This window comes from Micropterus salmoides, unplaced genomic scaffold (genome assembly GCF_014851395.1).
Source record: "Micropterus salmoides isolate LMB-PRFRI ecotype aquatic unplaced genomic scaffold, ASM1485139v1 Ms_hic_scaffold_20, whole genome shotgun sequence".
NCBI classification, from domain to species: domain Eukaryota; kingdom Metazoa; phylum Chordata; class Actinopteri; order Centrarchiformes; family Centrarchidae; genus Micropterus; species Micropterus salmoides.
The window spans coordinates 28,466,312-28,492,240 of record NW_024041151.1 but is presented as its reverse complement, the minus strand read 5'-3'; the positions used below and the strand labels follow the sequence as shown (position 1 = coordinate 28,492,240).

At 41.0% G+C, this 25,929-nt stretch overlaps 2 protein-coding genes across 2 annotated transcripts; one reads left to right on the top strand and one right to left on the bottom strand.

Annotated features, from left to right (window-relative positions):
- Positions 1-884: 884 nt before the first annotated feature.
- ccng2 (cyclin G2) lies at positions 885-7,993 on the top strand. The gene is made up of 8 exons (XM_038733787.1): positions 885-1,003; positions 2,359-2,513; positions 2,778-2,915; positions 3,313-3,563; positions 4,444-4,522; positions 4,724-4,822; positions 5,145-5,344; positions 7,035-7,993. Exons 2-8 carry the CDS (start codon positions 2,409-2,411, stop codon positions 7,165-7,167), a joined length of 1,005 nt encoding a protein of 334 aa, XP_038589715.1. The 5' UTR covers positions 885-1,003; positions 2,359-2,408; the 3' UTR covers positions 7,168-7,993.
- An 862-nt stretch (positions 7,994-8,855) lies between these two features.
- taf1c (TATA-box binding protein associated factor, RNA polymerase I subunit C) lies at positions 8,856-24,659 on the bottom strand. The gene is made up of 15 exons (XM_038733785.1): positions 24,174-24,659; positions 22,878-22,989; positions 22,343-22,392; positions 20,654-20,749; positions 20,216-20,283; positions 19,836-20,086; positions 18,602-18,733; positions 18,391-18,508; positions 17,826-17,897; positions 17,575-17,710; positions 16,018-16,146; positions 14,970-15,156; positions 14,701-14,838; positions 11,159-12,573; positions 8,856-10,233 (listed from the first exon to the last, which is right to left on the bottom strand). The coding sequence occupies exons 1-15, from the start codon at positions 24,300-24,302 to the stop codon at positions 9,964-9,966; spliced, it is 3,303 nt and encodes a 1,100-aa protein (XP_038589713.1). The 5' UTR covers positions 24,303-24,659; the 3' UTR covers positions 8,856-9,963.
- Between the last annotated feature and the right edge of the window lie 1,270 nt (positions 24,660-25,929).

Sequence of the window (25,929 nt, the reverse complement as noted above, 5' to 3'; positions counted from 1 at the left end):
ATGATAAATTGTTTTCTACTTCCACAAAAAATTATGGATCCTCTTAAAATGTAGGTCTACTTATTAAGATAACAAGAGTTAGGCATACCTCAAATGACAAGACAAGGCAAATGTCTTCATATAGCACATTTCATTGCAAGTAAACTCAACTCTGCTTTAAATAAAAATACATTTGCAGACCCACCCACCCAAAGGAATCCACATTTACGGCACATATAACGTTGCAATAATCATTTCTATGTCATTCTCCGGTAATTTTCTGTAAGCCAAATTAACCAGTCGAGTTAAGATTTGCTTGCTGTTTATGTTGGCTTTTTCTGTAACTTTGACTATGGTATAACCCAGGGATCTATGTTTTGTAAGACTACAACTAGCTCTATATCCCTATGTGGTTAGCATCTGCATCAAGCCCACAGCTAGACTGCAAACCATTTTCAACATTCACAGACGTTATTTCTGACATTCATCATACAGTTTTGTTGAAGACAAAAAAAGACAGTCAAAAGGCACTACGTAATGCTAAGATTGCATCAGGACCGAGACTCTGTACAGCCATCAGCCAATCAAAGCGTCCCATTTTGGGCGGACTATTTGAACGTCCCACACTGCGTCTCGCTGATTGGGTCACGGAAACATCAGTCAAAGGGGGCTCGTCTTCTATGATAGACGGGCTGTATGTTTTGAATACATTGGAATTTATCGGTGGATTGAAGATAGGTTTTCGATTTCAAGTACCAAGTTCTGGACGATAATGGTAGACATTAAGACAAAACGACAACAAAAAACTATGTTTAGGGCATTAGGTGTAGGCTTGAATTCGTAACGAAAGGAGGCGATTGCTATTCTGGAACTCAAGCTTTTGATTGGTTGCTGCCTGGTTGCCAGTGACGTTCACATGTGGGCGTGTGCGTTATGAACGTCAACAAAAGAGAAAAGGAGAAGGGGACAGACTAAACGCTACAGCAGAAGACAACAGATATGTGGATTTAACCTGCAATAACAGGTACAGAAAATCTTAAAAATAGTATAATTTTACTTATATTACACAGACTACGCGCATTTGCGGAAGTAACGTACATTTGCGTTTTCTGCTAACACAGTTCAGTCGAAAGAGGAGAGAAATAAAAAAAGCGGACGATTAACAATGGGACGTTAATGTAGTTCTAATCTTAATGAACAAAAGCTAGTGATTGTCTAATAATACCGTCTTTTTTCGTCTGCAAATAGTTTTCCATCGCACTATGTCGACAGAAATCGTACAGGAACGTCTGAAACGATAACGTTAGCGTTAACTTCACTTACTGAAGGGTATTTTCTAGTTTCAATCTCTGTAAAGAAGTGGGGACATTTAACTTAAAGCGAGTGTTTTCCTTTTCTTTCCTCGGTTTTTAAGATTTAAAATAACAAATGTACATTAGTTTGCACATAAAAAATTCTTCCCACAGTCAAGGATGTTTTTCTTCTGTGTTGTTGTTAGTGTCCCGGGGATCCGTCTCCTATTGAAAGCTCAGCTTTTTACCACGGATATATAACCCAGGGAGAAACCAACACAAGCATATTTTCGATCGATTTAATACATTTATACTTCGCTACAATCCCAAAACATTTGTTTCTGTAGTAATAATTGCGCTGTACAGTATAATTTAATAGACATCTAACGTTTGAGCAATGGAAGAAAGCAGCCCCTCCCCCGCTCCTACCAGAGGATTTTAAACGTTAGCTAGCTGTGGTTATTGTTAGCTTCCTCGGTTAACATCAACTACAACTTAAAACTGAGGATTTCCAGCCGCGCGGATAATGTTTTTGTTTAGTTTAGGTTATCTGTTAACAGACTGAACCTTGGAAAGCACCTGTTTTTCGGTCTGAAGACCGAGAAGGCGTTTACCAGGGGGAAATCTGACACCGGAGTGTCACTGCTGAGCTCTGAGCCTTGACCCTTGTCAGAGCTGAGAGCAAATGTAGGCCAGCGGTGTAACTTACAGAAACGTTCTGGTTATTACACAACAAGTTTCCCTACAAAAAATGATGGACACTGTTCGAAATAGACCAGTGTCCAGTTATTAGATAAGCATCGATATTTTCTATCATATAAAATATTTCTTATTACACATTTTCCAAATATCTGTGAAACCAAAGGACAATGATGCAACGTCGGTGAAAGGTGTCCAAAAGCCAAATATATTAATGTTACACTAACTTAAAACACTAAGATATATATATATATATAGATAGATAGATAGATAGAAATGTCCTGTAAGGCACCACATAAATATACGTGAGACTGAACATTATGTGGATTATAGTTGGGATTTCTTTACAGTTTTTGAAGCTGAATCTCGGCGCTTTCCTGTTTTGCAGCGAAAATACTGTGGTGAAAACAGATCACTTGCTCCAGTGCCAGCTGAGAGATGGATGCCTTCAAGCTGATGAAGGAGCTGAGGATGAATTATGAGCAGGAGGTTTATTATCTCCCTAAAGAGACGGGGCTGAGCCTCATCGAATCCACCACACAGGTGAGCACATTCCACTAAAATGTAGCATCCACAGTTGAGTCTTTAAATGGGAAATCTTTCTCCACAACTCACATTAAGGAGTTTTATTTATTTATTTATTTATTTTCATCTTTGATTTACCTTTTGATTAATTGAGTCTATACAATGAAAAAAATAATATCATGTTCCAAGTCTGAAGGGCTTTTTGATTAGCAGGCACCTTCAATAATTTTCTGCCCAAATGTAAGTTATCACCAATCACCACAGCGTGTCTTTGTTTTCCAGAATGACTGTCGGATCTCGGCCAAGTGCAGAGATGCCAAAGTGGAGGACCTGTGGAGTCTGACCAGCTTCTTCGGTTACACCACGCAGACCTTTGTCCTGGCTGTTAACCTGCTGGACAGATTCCTGGCCATGATGAGGGTATGGGATGCTCATTCCTGACATAGGAGAATTTAGTTTTTGTTTTGTTTTGTAACAGGTAACCCGTTGTGGTGCTTTATGTAGATTGTGAAAGCATGAAACCTCTCTGGTGTCATTTTAATCAGCAGATGTAGAAGTAAACAAGTTTAAACCGTCTGATTTAATTTGAAAGGATTCAGCTTGAAATTCTACAAAAAAGACATACCTCATTTGTAAATAGTGTTAATAAATCACTTACTTCCCTACTTCAATAATTAGCTCCTTACTGAATAACAAATGTGTGACGCTTTGATTAAAACCGCAGCCTGAAGACAGTTTAGATAAATGCTCTATGTAACTGGGTTCTGCTCAGTGATGTCATTTTCAAACCTTTTCTTACTCACCTCGTTCACCTCAGGTCCAGCCGAAGCACCTGTCCTGCATCAGCCTCAGCTGCCTCCACATGGCAGCCAAAGTGACGGAGGAGGAGTGCAACCTAACCCCCACTGACGAGCTCATCCGCATCGGACAGTGCAGGTTCACCGTGTCCGACCTCAGCCGCATGGAGAAGATCGTTGCAGAGAAGCTCAACTTCAAGTCCAAACCCATCACTGCCTTAACCTTTCTGCACTTGTACCACCAGCTGGCACTTTCACACTCCACAGACAGGTGAGGCCATCATGCGCAGGAAATGACGTGCAACTAAAACTAAAGTTTGCATTCTTCAAATCATCCATTTTTATGAAAATCTACTTATAGACTCGATGTAGAAAGAAAGGCCGTCAAAGTCAACATTTAATAAACTTTGATTTCTCTTCTGCAAGTTTTTTTCTTAATATAACAAGCTCGCAGCCCTTGTTGAGGCAAGTTCAGGATTTGTTTCACATCTTAGAATGTCAACATAAAATGCCAGAGTTTAGATTGTTTTGTAGAAACAAAGATTTTCCCATAATTTCATTGCCAGAGCTTCTCCACAGCGCTGCTTTACTGTCCCAGCAGCTTAAAGTAGGGCAGCAGTCAACTATCAGCAGACTCAGCTACTGACCGAAGTGCACTGATAAGGTTCTGTTGTTGGCTGCTACTGGCACCAACACTTGCATAACCACGGCACAGTGTATTGTTTTTAATATGCCCAGCTGCACTTCAGTTTAAAACATTACAATGTTTTCAGTTTTAGCAGCCTCAAAATGTCTAATCTGTTTAATCTTTTGATGAGTCAGTAGTTACATTGGTCTTATTTTCTATTCTAACATCACCTCACTGCAAAAACTAAAATCTTAGTAAGATTAATTATCTTAATTGAAGGCAAACTATACTTGTTTTTTGTCTGACAAGATATTTCTTCTTACCAGGCGGCTTTTATGTTAGAGAATTTCACTTGTATCAAGTTTTTTTGGCCTTAAGTAGCAAGTGAAATATTGTGTTTGCAGATAACTTTGCTTATTTAAAGTAAAATTTCCCCCATTTCAATGCTTTTTTTCTTGTTTTTTGAGAGCTCAGTTTTTGCAGTGCTAAACCAGACTCTGCGTGTGTGTGTGTGTGTTATCAGGAAGGAGACTCTGAACCTTGAGAAGCTGGAGGCTCAGCTCAAAGCCTGTCTGTGCCGGATCTCCTTCTCTAAAGCAAAGGTAGGAATTCACTGCAGGGGCCAAAGGTCCAACTGGATTACAGCAGCTCAGCAGTCTGATGAGATGCTCAGAAATGAGTTTTGTTATGTTGCTGTTAGTTTGACAACAACACTGAGGCTCCGGTAACCTGTTTCTCTCTACACGTTTGTCTGTTCTTCCCTGTCATTCCTCCACTTCCTGTCTGTCTGTTTGTCTATCCAGCCGTCCGTCCTAGCCTTGTCTCTCTTAAGGCAGGAGATCGAAGCCATTCAGTCAGAGGACATGTCAGAAATTGCCTATCACATCCAGAGACACTTAAAGGTAAACACATATGACTTTATTACACAACAAGGGAGGGCAAGAAGCCGATTTCCCCACCGTTATTACAGTTGTACTGATTTCACCAGACATTTTTCAAGGTGTTTTTGTGTAGATTAGATAGACGTGGGAAGTAACATCTGAATCCTCACTGCACTGCATTAGAACGTGTTGCCTCCAGATGCTGCCACTTTCCTCAGACAAAGTTTACAAGCAATCGGCCCGCCCCAAACAGACACTGCAGTAGTTATTTGAAATAAACAAATGTCAGTGAACAGGGCAGGGCCAGACGGCTAAAGTGAACTGCTGTGTGTTTTGCTTTCAGATTGCGGACAGCGAGCTGCTGCTGTGGAGTGAGCGTGTGGCTCTGTGTCTGTCGGACTACGCCTCCCCTGAATGCAGCAAACCCAACCACAGGAAGCTGCAGTGGATTGTGTCGCGACGGACTGCCCAGAACCTGCACACCTACCGCAGCGTCCCCGAGCTGCCCACCATCCCAGAGGGCTCCTGGGATGAGAGCGAGAGGTCAGAACCCCTAACACAAAGAGATCCTAACACTGTCAGAGCCCTTTACACACCTTAGTAGGATACTATAAATAAAATACAAAGGGGAGGGGCTCCTCGGAGAGTGACTGGATAGTTCCTAGTAACTATGGGATAATATTTTTCAATTCAATTTTGATTTAATTTTTAACAAAACAAGCAAAAGTTCTCAAATTTAAAGTGCTCAAAAAAAAATCATTAAATAAGGAGTTATCTAATGTAAAATAACTACAAAAAGGCGATGAGACAAAGTAAGAGTCCTCTAACGTTGAGAAGCTGCTGGATTTTAATACTTGATGCTACACAAACTTCCTTTCTGTCACCTTTGTCTCCTTTTAAAAAAGACATTTCAACGGGACCTGTCCTGGTTAAAAAAAAAGGTTAAATAAAATAGAAACACTTCAGTCAGAGCTAAGAGCACAGTGCGTCAGACCACACTCAGTTCCTTAATTGAACAATCGTTTGTTTTCAACCTGATGTCGGACTGACGTCATGTGACAGCTCACAGTTAGAGATACAATCCGCCAGAAAACACCCAACACACCGGACGACAATGACAACAACAGAGGCATTTAAAATGAAAAGGAACCGGACGCGCCCTGTCTGTCACCACCCCCCCCCCAGGTTTTACAGTGTGTATATCGACACCACACTGATACTGTAAAAGGTGCGTCTGGAAGGTAAATTTGAATCAGCTGGGCATTTCTGCTGCGTATGCTGTAACACTTCTCTGAGGCAACCAGCTGTGCAGCAACAAACAAGTTTCTGGTGTGTTGTAACATTACGTCACACACAGACCAGCCCCTCTGACTGCCTGGGCTTGTCGGGGCCTCTCATATCTCATAGCACTGCATGGGATGTGTGCGAGTCCCAGGTCACGTCCCACTGACACAGACGTTTCCGTGACGTCACATGAGGCCAGAGTGCCTCACCATTATGTAACATGGAACTTCTGGAGAACCAAAGTCAATGTGTGAAAAGAAAAATAAGGAACAGCACATCCCCTGCTCAGTCAGCTGAGTCACACTTTAACCGTCAAAAGTTCGAACATGAGATCAGCTGACGCGTGACGGCAGTCTGTCTGTCTGAAACAGAGGAACTGATGCCCCCGATAGCTAAATTTCATCAGAAATTCATCAGAATCACGTGACTGTAAACAACATATTGAAGCGCGCCTAGCTAACCACGATCCTGTGAGGCAGCTTCACCTTCAGCTCATAGAGAGGCATTGCATGTAAACAAGCCAGGGGAAAATAAAAGCGCCACATGCTGTGTAGAAGAATCCAGCTTCACATAAGTGGTACATGTGTACTATACTTGTGCCAAACATCCATGACAATCTTTCATTGATCAGTTTAATGTATATTCACTGGAATCACACACATGTAACATCAATATAGCGATAACTTCCCTTTAGCAAAATCTCCTAAGACTCATCGTTACTGTTATTCACACATAGGCTATTTCTTCCCACATTGTACAGGTTAAACATCGGAACCATTCACTAAGACAAAGAGACGTTGGAGTCCGGTATCACCGAAGTGTTTCGATGGTTGTTTTCCACACGGACACATTAGAAAACCTACGAGAGGGGACCCAGACACCATCTGAAACTGATTAAACCCTTTGATCAGCTGTGTGTGTTAACCTCTTTATGTCTGTGTGTCTACAGTGAGGATTCATGTGAGGATGTGATGAGTTCAGGTGAGGAGTCTCTCAGCAGTTCTCTGGGCAGCGACGCTGAAGGGCCCTTCTTCCCTCTGCACCTCCGCCGCCAAAAACACCGCCAACACCTCAACGCCTAATACCTCCGCCGCCATCCTCGCTCCAACTTCTTTTAATTTATTGTTTAATAAGCTCCAGTGGTAAAGAATCACACAACTGGCAGCTCAACAGTCCTGACCCTTCCTGGTAGATTTGGTAGATTTGAGTTTGTAGACGGTGCATGTTGAAATGTCACATTCCAAGATTTTAAGGATATACTAGCGATGTTAGATGAACTTTGGTCGACTCAGTGCAGCGGCTGGCCTTGAAGGTGCTGAGCTAGCATACACTGCAATCTGATAAAACCAAATCTCAGAGCTGAGACATAATTTGAGACCAGGAACAGTTCATGTTGTTGACAAGAAGATAATTTGCCAAAATGTGGTGTTTATTAGAATGTTTGACTGTTATTAATCTAAGACTGTTTTTATTGGTGAGGAGGAGTTTTCCTACAGAAGCTGAGAGTGGACATAATCAATCTTATTATCTAAAGATGACAAGTAATGCGATTTTTGGTGCTCATATTTATAGTTTAAGATTGTTATTCAATTTATGTACAGTCCAGTTTGGGTAGGTTTCCCACGGATCTGTCTGGATAACAGGGTAAAAAAACGAAATCTTAGATAATTGCAGCTGCTCTCATCTTCTGTAGTAATGTTTCATTTGCACTTTTTTTAAAATGTCATTTTAATAGTTAAAATGGGCAGACTGGAGGTTTGAGTTTGTGTCCGACGGGAAACTGATGTGTCAGATATTGAGCTTGTGTTCAGTCGGCAGCAGGGAGAGAGATCTGAATCAGCTCAAACAGTTCTGAGTCTTCCTTCAGATTTAAACAACAACAGCGCTCCGATAAAAACATTTAACAAGTGTGTGTTTGTGGATGTGTGTACGTAAGACCCTGGTTTAAAGTTAAAGTTGCCAATTTTAGGATGTAGCTTGAAGGGAAAATAGTGTTTTGAAACTGTTCAGAGAGAATGTTGTTTGGAACACAATAATGCTGACTGTGTAGAGAAAAAAAGTTAAAAAAAAATGTAAAACAATGTTAATATAAAAACATGTAAAACTGTAAATGATGTACAAAAAAAATGTTAATAGTTCTTTGTAGATATTAAGTTATTTATTCTCTTTTTGTCACCTGTACTGAAAAAAAGAAACTCTTATAAAAATATTTTTTTTTAAATCTGTTGTCTGTCTGTTTCCTCCATCATGTCTGAAAACAACAACCAGCTTGTTGGATTTGTTTTCTAAATCAAAGTGAAACTATGAACTGTGAACCACAAGATATACCAAAAAACTTCAAAAATCACTGAATTGACCCTGCCTATATTTGGGACAGGCCTTTAATTCCTTTTGCACAAAACTGAAACTACTATGAAACAATTTATTTCAAACTGTATGAATATTACTTCTATAAAAAATATTATCAAATACACTAATTCATTTGACCTAGCTCTGACAGACGACGTACGCACTTTTATTTTATAGGCAGCAAGAAACTGAAAACAAACATACCCCAATAACACGGTGCAGGATGAGAAATGTGTGACCGAAGTTAGCAATGGACTTCACATGACCGTATTCACAACTTGGGTCAATTTTTATGAAAAGCTGTTTTGATTCATTTGATCGTTGGACCCTCGCAGAGTAAAGAATATAAATAATCAAAGAACAAACACATTTGGAATTAAGGAGCGCCCCCTGGTCCTTAAAGTCAATGAGAATACCCAAATCTTATTTGAATTGTACTTTAATTGAGAAAATAGTTTTGTTTAGAAGCAGATGTAGAAAGGTTTCATAAAAATAATTAAACACAGCCAATTCGTTTCATTTATCAGTTAATAAAAACAGTGAAGCCTGAGAACAGAACTGGTAAAGAGAAATGTGAAGCAACACCCAAACAGAAACAGAAACACACACACACACACACACACACACACACACACTTTGTCTAATCAGTAAATGCCAGGATGTAGAAATTCCTAAAAATCTTGTTTTAGTTCTTTCATACTGCTGGGACTCCTTTCTTTTCCAACAAATATGAGCAGGTTCATGTTTAACATTAATCATTGTTTAATGTTGCTTTTGAGTTAAGTTTTATTTTAACTTCAATTTTAAAGCTCCTCAGTTCTTTTCAGCTTTTATCTCAGACTCTGTTACAAAAGTCTCGAATGACGCCTGGAGAACAAATGCGTGTTGGGAGTCAACACAACTCCAGTCAGTTTACTGATCCTTTTACTCTTCAGTTTATAATTAATCAACCATGTTAAGCCATCTCTACAATGTGTGTTATGAAATGCCAAACCAGTAAGACAGAAAGTCAATGAAACAGCAGCTCAGTCACCTGCAGTGTGAACGCCTCATGAAAACCGAAACATGATTCCAGCAGCCTGAGTCAGTCAGATCATCTGGCATTCCTCCTTCCATACACATAAACAAATTCACATGCAGCATATCACCGTATCAAACAAATGACAACCACAAAACAAAGACAATAAATGACACTCAGCCCTACCAAACCAGTCTGCATTCCGTCTTCTTCAGCCTCCAGGGGCGTTCAGGGATCATCAACAGTGTAATGGATCCTGTTCTGTCGTACGCACAGCTTTTCCTCCTCGATTAGAGCCACTTCTCACGTTTCATTTTTGGTAGTACAATCCCAGTGAATAATACCATAATAGATCCATCTTACAGATCGTGAGGCCGCTGAAGACGCAGAAAATCCGAAACACATTCATTTTAATTTGAGGCTAGTTGGTCCAGCCACTTGTGTTTATTTTCCTGAGTTATTCCAAATGATAGACTCTCCTTCTGTGTAACGGACAGACCGTCCCAGTGAATCAAAACCCCATTCGAGACTTCTTCCTCTTGGGTTGTGATGCCTGTGATGCCTGAGACAGCCCCAGTCGACCCTGTGAACTCTGGGAGAGGGACAGAGACTGGGAGAAACCCGACCAGCCGGAGGCGTCCTGGGACAGATTCACGCCGAGGCTCCTCACAGGGACTGACTGGGACATGCGGAGCTGAGAGGAGGAGGTCACAGGTGGAGGTGGGGGGTGACCCGTGTCATCCTCTTCCACAAAGTAAATGTCATGCTGGGAGGCCTCGTCCTGGAAAAAGACCAGAAACAGTAGTTGTGAATATAAAGGCAAATTATATTTCTGATTTCAAAGGGCCTTTCTTTGTGGCCAGAGGATTTTGCATGCTGACCATGTTCAATTCCCGTCGCTGGAGACCTTTGCTATATTTAGATTCCTCTTCTCCCTGCTCTTATTTCCTGTCACTTCTATTGTCAAAATAAAGGCAAAAATGCTCAACCACAGTTTTTTTTAAAAGGCCCATACTGCTGTTTTAGATGTTTGAGGTCATCAACTAATACAAATGAAACTGTACGGAGTGGGTTCAGTCAAAGCTTCGCCTGATAAGCAGAATTGTTCTCATTTCTTTTCACAGTACTCATTCAGAATGATATTGTTCATCTTTGCCAATTTCAAGTGTGTGTGTGTGTGTGTGTGTGTGTGTGTGTGTGTGTGTGTGTGTGTGTGTGTGTGGGGGGGGGGGGGGGGGTTATTTTGTTTTAACGAGTCAGCAGTGAGTAACTTTTTCTTTTTCATCCTGCTAATTTTAAGCCAATACAGAAGCTAGATATTAAGCATGTACTGTTTTGGATATAAGCATGTTAACATCTGCACAGTTAGCGCGTTGTTTGCATATTTTTCATGAGCAATTCAGTCTTATTATTTTTTATTTTTAGAGACAGCAATTCATAGTCTCATTTGGGATGTTGCCAAAGTTGAGAAAAAACAATCAGCGGTTTGAAGGCAGGATTAAGAATGGGGAAAGAAATCATCCCATACCAGAGCCACAAAAACGTTAGCATAGACGACATCAACACAGCTGTACAGGTTGACTTAGTATTTTCATAATCACGACAACTGTTCTTTGGTAGTGATAACAGCCACTGCTTCTGTGTCGGCTGCTGTTGTTAGCGGCTGACCTACACGATACGTTACTGAACACATGACCTTCTCTTACCTGTAGTGCGAACAGAGAGCTGAGGCAGACCTCGGCTGGGCGTTTGTTCCTCTTATTTGCCGGTGTGGAGTCACGTTTTGGTGTCTGGGACAGAGACAAGGAGTGGGAGCAGCTGGGAGTTTGCTGGTCTACTTGCTTATCTTTCAAACTTTGAGGTGTGGCGGTCAGTGTTGGAACTGGGGTGTTGGGTGTCCCGCCCCCCGGTGTCCCACGCTCCGAAAAGGCCTCCAACTGGGACATTGTCCCTTCAGTGTCTGACCACACCCCTGGGCTCGCAGCAGAGGACCATCCTGTTGAATCAGAGAAACTGTCCAGGTCTGACTGGTAGCTGACAGAGGAGGTGAAGCTCCCAGACAGCTCCAGGCGCCGGCCGGAGGCTCTCTTTCCTTCCTTCTCCTTCCTCCTCCTCCTCTTCAGAGCCTGCACCTTCTCCTCCCTGTTGAGCCCCAACTGGTCTACCCACCACGCCTGCCACGCCTCCTCCCCCTGCCAGGAGAGGGTCAGGCGGCGGCTGAGCGCATCTGTCCAGATTTCTGTGTCCACAGGGTTCGGCACCATTACCACATCTGGAGACCCGAGGGAGGCAGAGACAGTGCGGTGAACCAGCAGTGAGCGTTTGGACATGTGCGCTCTCATATCGTGACACAGGCTCTGTACTCGCTCCTCTTCTGCTGGATCTCTCGCTTCATCGTCAGACAGGTGGAGGCCTGCAGTGTTTATCTCCAAGTGCTGCAAGCACCGTTGGCGGGGCTTCTTTTCACGACTTTTTTGCATCAATTTCTGGAGCCAATGTTTCCACGTGACACGAGCACCGTCGCTGAGCTTTATGGGAGTCTGCCACTCAGAGAGACCAGCTTGACTCGGGCTGCTGGAGCTGCCAGGTTCCTCAGTATTATCAGCGCCGTCTTTACCTTCCTTTCCATCTTTTACGCCTGCGTCCAATTCACTCACTTCATCCAACTCTGGATCATCATTGACGACGACCTGCAGCCGCAGCTGCCTTAGCTTTCGGCCTTTCCCTTCTGACTCCGACTCCTCAGAGGAGGAGTATATGTTCAGAGCTCGTTGGTCCCTCTCTGGTGTTTCAGCCACCAGCCTCTGCGCAGTCGGATCCTGAGTTGGCCTGATCACGCCCTCATCGCTCGACGTGTCCGATATAACCAGCTGAGAAACTGACTGAAGATGATCTGCTGTTTTTCTCCCTGATGTTGTGGCTTCATTCAGAGTTGGCTGTGGCAGTTTTTTGGGTGCTTGTTGAGGCAGCGGGTCGTCCTCTGCTTCTGGAGGTCGAGAGCAGTCCGGCTGCTCAAGCTCGAGGATCTGGTAGAAAATATCTCCCGGCTCCGTCAGCTGTAGGACACAGATGCACTCCTTACCTCCGGCTCCTCCTTCTTTCTTCTGGATACAAGTCAGACCTGATAAAACAACAACATTCAGCCACATTATAAGTAGGATTATTTTCCAGGAGTAAGAGATGTGAATATTATGTCAACTGTAAAAATATATATATATTTTTAAAAAGCTGTCCAGTTGTTTATACATGTTGTATCCTGTTAGCTAACAAGCTAGTGACCAATGTGTTGACAGCAGAGTCAGGGCAGTGCTCAAACCTGGCAACCCCACTATGAGGAGAGTATTTTTCAGATGCTGCGTGCAGTTACTGTTCCCAGCTGGTGTTGGTTAACAAAGAGCTTTGTGTATGTATATTGAAGGAAGTCAGAAATGGCAGATATGTCATATGTGAAATAGTGTCTCTATTACAGTAATAATCTAGTCTAGCTTGTCCACCAGAGCAAAATATATTTGTCTCAATTATTTAATAACCAAACCTTAAGGATCCTTATCAAAATCTTTGGTTCCATTAAAAAATGATCATCAGCTGATATCGTTATCTTATTTTTTAAACTTTCAAATACCAGTATCAGCCTCAGAAATCTAGTATGGATGGAAATCTGATGGACACACTTGAGACACATTAAACATCTACACCTTCACAGCTAATATTTCACATTTAATCCATATGGTTCCTCTACTGCCTTAGTAAATAAAAAAAACTTTAATGGACATTTAGGGAATCTGTCACAGAGATGCATTTTAATATCTTACAACTGTAGGGCATGATCATTTACTGTAGTGTTTCTCAACGAGGGCGTTCCGAGGACAATGGGGGGCGGTGGAAGCAATATTTTGGAAAGGGGGGGCGCTGAGCTGCTTTTGGGGGGCGTTTGTTGGTTGTAAATTCTAAGGTGTGTTTACACCAAAGATTCACAACAATACGAGTTTAAACTTTAAACTACTTGCAAAAAAAAACTGTGGTCTACAACATTAAAACCTGTCAGTTTAGTCCACTGCGACTAGACAAGAAGGTGTATTTTTCCCCCGTCAGCTACTTGTGGTGCAGCTCTGTGCAGCCTTCACGGGAATGGGAAGTCAGAGTATCTTTAAAATTTTACCCACATGGCATTTACTGTGTAAACTCTGTGGCAAAGTGTTTATTTAACATTATAATACACCATGAACATCTTGTTATCGCAGTGGTTACACATTTACAAGAGGAATGTTCCGCTGTCTGACCTATCCTGACAGCAACTTCGCTGCGACACCAGCGAGTGACGTGGACCCACCTCGCGTTGTGAGTCACAGACAGTTACAATTACTTTACGCTTTAATTACATGTTTAATGAAATGTATGGGGTTGATTGTTCTTATGTAGTTTGTATGATGCTTTGGCAAAATTGTTGTTACGCATTCATGCCAATAAAGCTAATTTGAATTGACAGTTTGTGCCAAAGTGGACATATACAGGAGTATCAATCAGTAAGCTATAACGTTAAAAACCGAAGCCCTGACTTGCTCTGTTGGGGATCGTAAGCGGCACTTTATCAGAGGTGCTAAAGTTAATGTGTGTTGAATTGTTTGTGAGATTTCTGCCTGAGGTGTTGTAGGTTAGTTTTGTTTTTCCCACAAACACATTTAAATAGGTTTCCCTTTATATAATAAGACATTTCCACCATAAATTGGAGCAGAAAAAGCAAAAATTGGAGCAGAGATTTGACCATAATGCAGGAAATTAAGTGGTTAATGCTCAAAATCATTTATTAAGTACCCCATCCAAACAGTATCTGGCTTCACACACAGTTTCTGGGCGGCACAGTCACTTACTAGTTAAATATAATTACTTTTCACATGGCTTTTTTGTTACCTGGGAAATTAATTAATATGTTGTTTGTCATTCAATTATGTGTTTTTTCCATGTTTTTAAATAACAATAGTTACAACAACAATAAAAAAAAAGGTTGAGAACCACTGATTTACTGGGTGGGGCACTGAGCCAGGTTTTGAGGGGTCTTTGGGTGAAGTTACTCTTAAATTGAATAGTTTGCAATTGACAGTACACACTTCCCTGTGCTTTGTCAAGTCTATTACAATTTTCATCTGCATTCCGTCGAGTCATCTGGATCACCGTCACTCTAAAGGTCTAAAACTCTTATGCGTGGACACAGGAACACATAGTGACACACTGTCCCCTTGTCTATCCATACCTGTGGCAGGTAAGGACAATCTGGTGGTTGCAGTGTCCAGGCGGTGAGGGATTTGGACCGGAAGGTGCTTCAGACTGTCTTTAGGTCTGAGCAGAGCCTGAGGAGGACCTCGACTGAAACAGGCCTCCGCCCTGCCTCCTGAACACACAGAGATTACAAAGGGACCAACTCTTGCATGATTTAATTAGTAGAGGTTTAAAAGGTTTAAAACTGAATAATAATAAATCAAAAATGAGCTGCATGACTCAAAAATCACCCCGTCAGCTGACCTGAGTACTGCAGCAGTGTGATTTCCTGAGAACTGTGGGAGCCCAGCAAGATCTTTGTAGTACTAGTCCCGCCACAGGAGAGGAGGCCAGGAACAACCTGACAAAATATGGGCGGGGACTGCATCATGTGGTCCCACTTGAGCATGGGCACGCTTGGGAAACGCTCGTCCATGATGTAAGCTGAGTACTAACAGAGAAAGAGAGGTGCAGTCAGAGAGAGGAATTTTAAAAAGACTTTATGAAACGAAAACAAACTAAACACACAAGAACAGCAGGATGTGTCAGCTCGACAGGGCTGAATTTGAGCAAACATCAGCATGTTTACATAGCCCAAATCACAATGTTAGGTATGATGTACACCACCTTCACCATCATAGTTTAGCGTGTTAGCATGCTAATCTTTGCTGATGAGAAGATATTTCCCCAGATAAGTAAAATACTCGACCTGCTGGTGACACTAGAGGAAAAATCCCAACAGTTAACGCCTGAGCCAAATTTCATGGCTATCCATCAAAAAGTGGCTGGTATATTCCCGTCTGGAGCGACCGACACAGACGCAAATTTGGGATGTGCATTTAAATATACACACAAATGTTATACTATGTTACCACCCTCATAGGAATTAGCAGGCTGTATGCTTTTGGTGGGCACAAGTCTGTAATAGTTTAACTGTAGTTATCTCCTTGTCCAATCAGTTTGTTCATGCACCTTGTGAATGCTGTATGTTCAAAGTTGATGGATTAATGTTATTGCACATATGACTTGGTGTGACTTGTTCAAGTGTACCAGAAATAAAACATGCAAATGGAAAGCCCTGACATGTCAGAGTTAACTATTTGTCAGAGGACGTCAGAGGACGTCTAGTGGTAACAAGCAGGTACTGCACCATCAAAAGGAATTATTCTCCAAAACATTTCTCCAAATTCAGCCTGACAGATATAGTATCTTTAGAAACTTTGGGCTCTCCATTACAATTTAAAATTAAGTTCTGTGGGTCTGAACAAACACATGAAGTTTCGTGGGTCATTTTGGCTTAATATTTATGTACCTGAGTGGTGATTAGGTGGTGGAATGAGTGGGCATCTCCCAGATATCTGGAAAGAATGAGCCTCTCGCCACTGCGACATTCGGAGGTGTTGCTGATACGAAACAGAGTGTGACTCAAGGCTGGATTCACCTGCAGTGAAGGAAGGAGAGGGAAAGGATGGGTCATAGGGGTAAAGGACAGAGGCAGGGAGGGGATGAGACGGGTGAGAGGGAAAAAAGAAAAGGGCAAGACAGAAAGAAAATGAGAAGGGCAGGCAGGACAGAAGCATGAGGGTGAAGGACGGACAATTGCATTGTTGAGAACTACTTGATTATGAGACCAAAGCATTTTGGCTTGTGGCCTAAATTGGCGTCTTTGTACAACACTTTAAAAGTGTGACCATGAATTAGTGTAGTATATGGTTGTGGGGTCAATCAAATTCCTGAACTGGCATAGAGGTAAAAAATTTGTCTTAAAGCGCTTTAACACGTGAAGTTCATTTGGTCCACATCAGGGGAAAATGACACAATGTTTCCTTTTAGTTCTAGTGCCGTTCCTGCTCAATCTGACTTATGCAGCATTCAGACCAAACGTGAATTTATTCCACGCAATGCTTTCCTTGCAGGGGTTTTATCGCTAGACAACGCGAATAAACACAACTCGCCATTACTACAGCTGTATGAACCCAAAGGAAACATTTTGCTGTGATTAAATGGCAATAAACGGATTAAACTGATGCCGAAATAACTACAACATGATGCAGTTTTGTTAAACATATGGATTCATGCTTTGTCAGGTCTGTCAGCAAGAGGCAGGACAACAACTTCTAAAATGTTTGTTTTCTGAATGGAGTTTGGATCGATCAGGGCTATGCTGTGGTAACATGGTCACAGTAAAGTACAATGATAGCTGGAATAAAGTCACAGACACGTTTTCTGAACTCACCAGGTAGTTCAACCTCCTCGCTTTCTTTTCTCCCAGCAATGTCCAGTTTTGTCCGTTTTTTATATAAATATGTAGTGCCAAATGACGCTAACAACACTGGAACCGGATGTGCATGGAAGCTAGCTGCTGAGACGCGAAGACAAATCAATGTTGTAATCCCAAAAACTAAAGTAAAAAGCAGTTTACTCCTCCCTCCTCCCTCGAGCAAACGGCGTAGTTGTCAGAGCAGAATCCAGTCCGACTACAGGTGTTTATTTGTGGAGAAGCTGGAGCCCTGCTCCCTGCTCCTCTCCCCTAAGTGTAGCAGCTCTCTGCCGGCCAGCAGATTTTCATTCACTCTGTCGGGCTGTCTCCATACAACGCTCTGAAGCTGTCGGTGACGTACGGACAATCTCAACGCTGATAGGCTATCACGACTTAGAGTCATGCGACTTTCTCGCTTGAGTTGAAAATATTTAACCACCATGTATTATTCTCTAGTGTTAAGTGTTGGTGCTGTACACAACCGAGTTGTTTTCCACAGTGCAGCATTAATGTCCCATGTTGTTTGGGAAGAACCAACCAAAACTAAACTCAGTCTGGTTCACACTGAAATGGGACAACCACCACAATCACCACAGCCTTTCCTCTCACCCTGATGTCTGTGAGCTCCACCCCCGTCCTGTCCGCGTACAGCATCACCCTCGGGTGGGCGGAGAACTCGCACCATCGCCATGATGACTTGGCATTGAAGTACAGGTTGTGGTCTTCCTCCCGGACCTTCTGGATGCTGATGGGACACTTTATTTCAGTTTGACATACGATTGGCACCTGTATAAACAGTGCCTGTATTTTTCAAGAGCAATCAGTAAACCTTCCTTTCAAAACAAAAGAAAGGTCCTTACCCTCGGCCGACAGTCCACAGGTTTGCTGCTCCGCTCTCACTCGCCACCAGAACTTCACCTAAAACATGCGGACTGACACCACACACCAAAGATGCTACTTTAACAACTCTTCCTCAAAAAGCTCAGGAACTTTACTTCCTGTCTCTGAAACTCAAGGCTGCTGACAGACCTCCCATCTAGAAGTGTTCTTTTTCTTCTTATTTTTTTTAAATCAAAAACTATTTTTTGCTACCTCCAAAAATGCGTTAGTACAAGTCATCTGACGACTTTTGAGCAATAGCCGTCTTTTCACAGCCAAACCAGCTCCACGTTGATCCACATCTAGCAATTCAATCTAACAAGGTAGACTGCGAGGCTGGTGTTGTCACTGTTATATCTCCTGGTGCTCTGCATGCATGGCGCACTACTAACACAAGGTGTTTTTGACCGTTAAGTGAGTAACATAGCTTACTCAATAATGTCTGCTCAAAATAAACAACAATTAAGATATTATCGTAGATGATACACATCACACACCCATACTCCCACCCCGTCAATGCCTTAGTCCTCACTGACCGTCACCCACCTGACGCTGATGCAGGTTGCGACCTCTCTAGTGTTGATGACTTGCAGCAGACGAGGTTCGTTCCTTTCGCTGAACCTCCAAACTCCACACAGGTGATCTGACCGCACTGCAACACAAGCTGCAAACAAACGCACATTTAAATATCTGCACAGCCTACGGGGAACTGTTAAACTGCATTACACTCCTGTTGGCACTATTTTCTTCGTCTTACAGTTGTTGAACAGGGAGGCGGAGCTGATCTGTCTGACAGGACCTTTCAGCTGGAAGCTAAACGGATCACTGCTGCTGGTGTCCACACATGGATAATTCCCTCTGTGGTGCTGCAGCTCCACCCTATGGAAGTCTGAGGCACTGCGTTAAGAACCAGAACCAGCAGAAACACATAGCAGGAAAAACACCCCTACACTTCACACCGTTGTGTTCTTCACCTCCACCTCACTCATTATTATTTGATATCAGGAAACCAACTGAACCACTTCACAAGATGCATTTCTGTTCTTTAATCCAAAGATGGTAACTGTAGTAATGAACAGTGATCGCTTCCAGTTGCCATTTTTGTTTGGGTGAAAGAACAGAGATGCAAATCTAAGAAGAAGAGCTGAATAGAGCTGAAACAACTAGTGTAACTAGTCAATTAAATGATTATTAGTCAATTGATAGAAACATGATTTAACTACTTAAAATACCTAAATACTACCTAGATATAAAGCAAACTATTCTGACGGTTGATGGATCGTACAATTCAATTTTTGACAAATATGCAAAACATTCTCTGGTTCCAGCCTCTCTTGTGGTTTTGATGTCATTTCTGATAATAAATCATTTTAGACTGTTGGTCGGATGAAACAATATTACAGTCTGGTGCTAGCCATATAAAATAAATTTTCCAAAGCCCAAGATGCCCTCTTGCCAACCATTCAAAGCCCAAATGCGGACAGGCAGCTGAAACCAGAGAAGTAACATTTTTGCTTGATAAGTGACTAGAAAGATTATAAAAAGGTGTATTCGATTACAGGACTGGGTATCATCTAGTACTACTGGCGATGCAATACCTGACCAATATCAATCCCACTCAAGCTAGATATACACAAGTCATAACTGTCACTAACATCAGTGAACTATTTAACAGCACCAAACCGTGTGGCCTCAGAGCTCATGAGTCTGGAGGTGCTGCCTTGGGGTTGATGGCGTCCGTCTGATTGCCAACTTTCAGAACTGAACAGTTTCATACTTTGTGCAACAGAAACATTTAGGTTGGCGCTAAAACACACCCTTAGCTGACTAATTTGCTTTTGATCCAAAAATAAATGAATCAACAAAATATCTCAGCACTAACTTTTTGTACAGGAGATTCTTGGAAGATTTAAATAATGTTTGTTAAACAACGTTCTGGGTTTTAAATCTTTGTTCTAAAACTTCAGTACTTCATCTGATCACCAGGATACTGAGGCAGTCCAGTCCCTGGTTTCCAGGATAGAGGAGGCAGCCGTGCTGAGAGCCGCAGCCACTCTGTGAAAATGGGACAAAGGACAGAGCGCCCCCTGTAGATACTTCAGAGAACAGAAGGCGGTCCCTCTGCTCAGTCAGCTCCTCGTACAGCAGAGTGCCCAGCAGCTCAGGAGGAACGGTGTGCACCACGTCTGACAGCAGGGCGCTGTACGCATCCATCGAGCTTGAGGAATACGACTGCGGACATCTGGAAACAAAGATACATAAAGACAAAATAAAACACAAATCAGACAACCAAAGATAATCACTAATTTAAAATCTTTATGTACACACTTTAAAGTTTCCCCACACACACCAATCAGTCAGGTCCACTCACATTTTAAACTTCAGCATGTCAAGAAAGTTTTTCACCTTCCACATGTGGACTGAATCCTTCCGGTATGTCTGCAAAAAAATAAATACAAATAAAATAAATCGAAGAACACATCTAATGACCAATAAACGCTGCCTCCAGCTCAGAGCAGGACTAAACCACAGAAGGTTTTCTTTGGTGTTATTATTTATGTCTACATTTGTACTTTAAATAAACTGGTAATAATCTTCAATTTAACACAGATGTTCAGGCCCATATTCCACGATTGATTCATTCATACAGAGCCCAGACACAAAGCAGACATTTGTCTTTTCTAGAAAGAAACCAATGCCCAAACTGATGGCTGTAAATTGTTTGTCTAACCAACATTCAAACAAACAAATAAGTAATGGATAACAAAAAACTGTCTTGTCATAAAAATTCTATTCTTGTGAAACTCACCTCTCTCACTCCTTGTTTGAAGTTGAAGTTTTCTCCTAGAATTTCACTCATGCACATGAAGGCGTCCTGGCAGTGATCCATGAAGAAGTTCTGCATCTAAACACAAAACCCATTTGTAAACCTCAAAACACAGAACAAAAATGCAAAAAAAAAAAGACAAACAGAAAAAAATCTGATGCCACAGAACTCTGTTGTGCTCACAGCAATTCAGTTCATTATGAATCGGATGTGATTAATTTCATTCCACTTATTAGGTTCTGAACCACATCATGCATTAAATGTCACAGTGCTTATTTTCCATGTTAACATGTAAAACTTGTGAGACAAATAAACTTTGCACTGCAGTATCAAACACAATGAATACAAGATACAAATCACTGACATAAAACACTTGAAGTCAGTGGTTCCGGTTCTGGTGGCATGAAACGAGATCACACTCGACCGCAAAAGCTTCAGATGGTGCACTGCACACATGTGTGTTAAAAAGACCACAAGCAAGTGATTGTGATTACTGTGCTGACTAATTTGTGTTGGTTGGCCAAACGATACAGTAGCCTATTTGTAAGACAGTAGTGTATAAGCATGAAACATAAAACAGGTTCCTTAGATATTAATGAATCTTGGAAGGAGATTTTTTTATATTTTGTAAATGTTTCATAAATGTACTTGTGTGTTTGTTATTGTTAATAATGTGTACTGAAAGGTTTACCAGCAACATGACTATATATATATATATATATATATATATATATATATAGTAGTGTATTGCACACATTTAAATGTACTGCTATATACACAAATGTGCAAAAACATGTAGTTTGTAAACACTTTAAACATATAAGGTGCTTTTTCCCAGCAGTATTTCCTTTACACAGTAGCAATAAAATATTTCTTGTAAATCTCAACTTAAACATTAATGTAATCAAATCGAATATTAAACCAAAGCTATTTGCCACTGCCAGAGCATTATCTTTTATCTAGCTTGTTATAACAAGACACCATTTGAGCCCAGTTTTCGTGTGTTTTTTTCCTGAGCAGGTATTAGTAGATACATTTTTCTTTTATGAGAGAGCAGCAGAAACAATCTATGTTCAGTAGCAAATGTCGTGTGTAGTCGAGCACAAGGTGTAGCGACAAGCGGGTGTGTTCCCGTGACACTTTCGCGGTGGTGCTCGCCTCATGCACACACCCGCCGCCGAAGTTTGTCTTGAACTTCTTGTACGCGACGCACAGCACAAATCATTGGAAGAGAGACTGAGCCTCGCTGTTTGTGAGTTTCCAGAATCTGTTACTGTTTGATAAATAGGACATCAACAGGAGGGAATTTGCATGGCGGAGCATCCCCGCAAAACTAGATGAAGGCCTATCAGGTAAAGTTATGTAGCCTCTATTTTTTATTTAAGTTAAATAGGCTACAGCTGTGTAGCGCACAGAAGCCGTTGCCATGGTTACTATCGATAGAGCGCCTGCTGTTTACTCCTCCCACACGCTGCGTACAGCGTAGTCTGCCAAAGCCTTCCTCTGCTGCTTGTCTGGGTGGGTGATTTGCAGGCTGATCAACATCCCCCCCTCCTGTGACCCATGGTTTGACTGGATGTGTGTTCAGAGCCAGTGAGCAACGGACTTTCAAAATAATAAAAACTGTGTTAACGTGAGATAAAATAATTGCTGCTGTACTGCTGTACTCACATGTTCTGTGAAGTCCAGCGGATCTGGAGGCGTTGAAGGCCAAAGGATAGCTGGAAATAATTTAAATATATATACACAAAATAAATTTACCAACAAACAAAGTAGGCAGATGGAAAGATGTATACAATACAAATGTCCAACAGGATTTAGGATGTTTGTATGAAACTACAACAGGCAGAATTTTTACTTATAAATTATTTAACAAATATAAACAACTGAAACATGATTTTGTGTTCTCTCACGGATTTATTTGTCATTGATTTAAAACCATTTTTCAAGATTTAGGGTAATTACCTGAACATATTTTTGGAAAATCAAGGTTTAATCAGAGAATAAAATATTTAGAGCCTGACAGAACAGCCTGCTGTATATGTGGAATCATAGTAACTTACTTAAAAAGTACAACACATCAAGTAGTATATATAGAATCTCAAACATGCTTCAGAGCTCCAAATCTGAACTAAGGGTGAACACGGACTGCTGTCTGAGACCTGAACGACCTCAAATGCAGTAAAATCCACTGTCAGGGACTCACAGTTTTTAGGAGACAGGAGAGGAAGCGGTACTGGCTCAGTGTGACACCACGTCTCCCCTCTGACCTGATGTCTGGATGTAAATGTCCAGCTGGGGAGAGGACCAGAGCTGCCCTGAAACCACACACAAAACTTGGAGAAAGTCTGACAGTACACATCTGCAGGACAGATGACATCTTCAAATTGCTGACTAACGACCTTAAAAGATTACACTGGAAACAGAAAGGCAACACACTAACACAAGAGAAAATATCAAAGCAGATGTTAGTGTTTTAAGAAAATCTCTATTTGACAGAATAATCAAAGTAATCCGCAATATTTTTTGTTGATCAACTAATCAATTAATGTCATGGACTACTAATTTCAGTACAACACAACAGGAAGCTTCAAACCTTCCTGTTGACCCTTAAACAAATCCTGCTTATAAACCGCTGAAAACACACCGAAATTGGAAGCCCATTTTTGCAACACACACAAAAACAAAAAGTGAAACTGTATGTCAAAACTAACCATGCATAACATTTAACTAACTTGTATGTTCAGAAATAGGTTTTCACCTGATGACCAATGACACCATGTTTTTTTTTTTATTTTAACTGGCTTAATGATAAACATAGTGTCTTCCTTAAAAGGTAGCAATACCACAGTGTAGAAACTCCAAATAGTCCTGCATTCAAAGTTTTTTACTTAAGTAAAAGTACAACAGTAATAGCAATAAAATATTCTTTAAGCACCACTCATGCAGAATGGACCATTGGAGAATAATATATGATATTATTGGTGCATTAATGTCCTCATCACTTTATTATTACAGATGGTAAAGGTGGAGCTAATTTAACAACTAATTATTAATAAAAAATGGAAATAACGTTACTCAAGCACCTCAACAATGTACTTAAGTATGTAACGTTAGGCTACTGAGTTATTTTCCACCACTGACTATTATAACATCTTGACAACTGTCCACTGATGAAGATTGTGATGATTTAGGTAAATAGTGCAGTTAAGATTTAGGTGTTTTTGAAATCAAAATCTATAGTATTTGTTTACCCAAACTTTATTATTAAAGTTCTTCTCCGGATGAATATAAAAATAGATCATTCATCCTTCCAATGCAGTAAATATTTCAACTATCAACAGCAGAACCTCAACTCACACAGTAAGTTACATGTAAATAGTGTCATAATCTAACGTAACGTAGTTTCTGCATATTCATAATTAGTTATGGCTTGGGTTAAATTAATTGATATGTATCCATTTAATGTCAGACAGCAGTACTGAGCTGACAGCTGACCCACCTGCGGTCTGACTCGGTCATAGCAGCCCCAGTTTCCTGCGCAGTGTTTCAGGACCGAGTCCGGCGGTCCGCAGTTGTAAAACGAAGGAAAAAGCTGCTGCGGAAACTGGTAATCCATTTTATTTGTCATTTGTCACGGGTTCAAAAAATACTGTCATGCTTTAGAAAGGTGCGTGTGTCATTATTCCTTCAGTGTCCCAGTGTGCCTGGGAACAGGTCTGGACATGTTGTTCTCCGGCTCGGCTAACGTTAGCTCCCCAGCTCCTGTCGTTAGCCAGCCAGCACGAATAAACACGTCGTCCCGCTTCTAATCATCATGGCACGCGGTCATCTACTCACACTACGCGCCGTACATGTCAAGACAAACGGAGTGGTACGAAAACACAAAACACGAGGTGAAATTGTCCCAAATATCCAGTGTTTCACAGAACACGTGCAGACCTCACAAGCGACCAGAAAAGGATAGTCAAGTCCGGCGCGTGAGCAGCAGGCAACAACAGTCCTACGACTTCCGGTCGGGTAGATTTATTTTTCCCTTGATATCACTGGAAAGTGGCAAGGAGCTGAATGAGACAAAACAAACACTGAGTGGCAAAACAACTCACTTTCGAAGCAACACGAGTTACTGGGTGTCATGTAAGATAGCAATTGTTGCAACAACAAAAAATAAATTCTCTTAATTTTATCCAACTTCAGTGTATCTTTCTGGGAATGTTTGCTTCAACATGCAAACAAAACACAAATAAGGAAATGCAAATCAATAATATCCTTTTTTAAAACGTAGTCACGTTTATTTTGAAGGCTAAATGCGCACATCGGAAGTTGGAGGTCGGCTTGTTTGAGTGGATGTACAAATACAGAGACACAAGCAGATACACAGACAACAGAAAATAGAAAATAAAAAACACAAAACTAACAATAGTAAAAATTATGTGAAATAAAAAAAACATTTTACAGTGCCAGAGATTGTGTTACATGTATCATATTATAAATTAATCATTTAATAACGTGTTTTTATCATTTGATAAATTGGTGCTACACTGTCTGAATTCATTGAAGAATTGCATGACAACAGCCTTCGTTCCTGACCATTTTCACTTATGAATATAGAATTTTCCAAAAATAACAGTTGTATAAGATACAGCATGTTATTTTCAATCTCATCTTGATGAAAATAGAGTGTTAGAACAAACTAATTTATTTCTACATTCATCTCAAGTTTCTATTTTAGAAAGTTGGCTACACTGATCCAAAACATTGTTGTATACAGTGGGGAAAAATAGTCCACAGAAATCACATTTATAATTAAGTTTTACTGGGTAAATTTTACAGGATATCTTGAAAGAAACTTCCTTAAGCTTGTTATTGAGACAGTATTTATCACAAATATTCCAAGCTTTCTACCGCTGTATATCATTAAATAAAGAAGATCAAGAACATAGATGAATTGACAGTAACATAACTGTAAATAAAAGTGTGACCCTATTATTTTGTTAGAGCACTTCTCTTTTAATATATTAGTTCCACCAATATAAATGTGTCCCACACAGTCTTCAGCATTAAAAAGTAGACCTACAGCACCAGAGATCCGTATAAGTATAAGGACATACTCCATTGGTGTTAGGAATTTTGAATTTATGAAAAAAAACTTTATAAGATAGCCGAATAAATAACAATTTTTCTCTCCGTTATTAAACCATGTGTGATAGAAGATATTTACGTTTTTTATCTTGGATGTTTTAATTGTTCCATATGAA